This window comes from Trichinella spiralis (genome assembly GCF_000181795.1).
Source record: "Trichinella spiralis strain ISS 195 chromosome Unknown Scfld1133, whole genome shotgun sequence".
Classification (NCBI taxonomy): Eukaryota; Metazoa; Nematoda; class Enoplea; order Trichinellida; family Trichinellidae; genus Trichinella; species Trichinella spiralis.
This window is the reverse complement of record NW_003528072.1, coordinates 1-990: the sequence shown is the minus strand read 5'-3', so window position 1 is coordinate 990 and position 990 is coordinate 1. Positions and strand designations below refer to the sequence as shown.

The 990-nt window shown below is 27.0% G+C and overlaps 1 protein-coding gene across 1 annotated transcript; it reads left to right on the top strand.

The window, feature by feature from the left end:
* Positions 1–36: 36 nt before the first annotated feature.
* Tsp_15194 (conserved hypothetical protein) lies at positions 37–946 on the top strand (the record flags this gene model as incomplete). Its single annotated transcript, XM_003370117.1, has 4 exons — positions 37–110; positions 419–542; positions 597–672; positions 876–946. Coding segments are annotated over 4 exons (345 nt in total), but the record flags the coding sequence as incomplete, so codon positions are not given.
* Between the last annotated feature and the right edge of the window lie 44 nt (positions 947–990).

The window sequence follows — 990 nt, the reverse complement described above, 5'->3', positions numbered from 1 at the left end:
GTTTTCAATGCTTTAAATAAATAAATTCATCTCTAGTTTTCCTCTTCGACTCATTTTTATACCCATTTGAATTCCATGCTGGCTGATGCGCCTTATTCGAATTTTGAAATGTATGTTAAATTTGACGTTACTGAAACTACAGTTTTAGCTTTATTTGATTTCAATTAACACAAAATTTTATTTTTTTTATTTTAAAATTATTTAATGTTAATTATTTATTTAATTAAATTGATTTAGTTAAAATGATATTTAGCTTTGTAAATACATTCGTAAGATGTAAAGTTCATTGTTACATTTTTCTTTTTATTAATTCTGAAACAACTTTGAGTATATTTTTTGTTTTTAATGTGTTGATCACAATAATATTTTAATACTTTCATTATAAAAATGGTTCTTTTTTTCATACGTAATTTCTTAGGTGGACAATAACATCAGCTACATCTTCTACTGCAAGGCAAGACCCGTTTCAAGTGTTTGAAGGTGGCAACTATGATAATATTACGAGTACTTTTCGAAATCTGCCCGTTGATATTGCAAATGAAGTAAGGACATATCTTTAGAATATCTCAATAAATATTATTAGCTTTGCTTTACAGTCATTTTCTCATGCGACTATAATTAGACTTGTTGATGAATTAAAAATAGGCAAGCGTGCTTTGCTAAATGATAATAGTTTAAAATTGATTTTATCTTCTGTTTTATTGATTTGATACTCTGAATTGATTCTATGTTTAATTTAAGATCATTTAAATTTACAATGACTCATATAGTTGTATTTTGAATACGTGTTTTTGCAGTTTGGTAAATTTTTATTGATGAACACAATGCATAACGTTGTATAGCTACATCTCTTTGAAATACTAATTTAATTGCAGAACGGCGAACTCCGTTGATACTTTCTAGTCGTCTTGTGATATCAGTTTGGTCGAAATTTTTCTTCATGTGATTTGATCAAACGCAAAGATGATGTAATCGTAAGTTGACTTACTT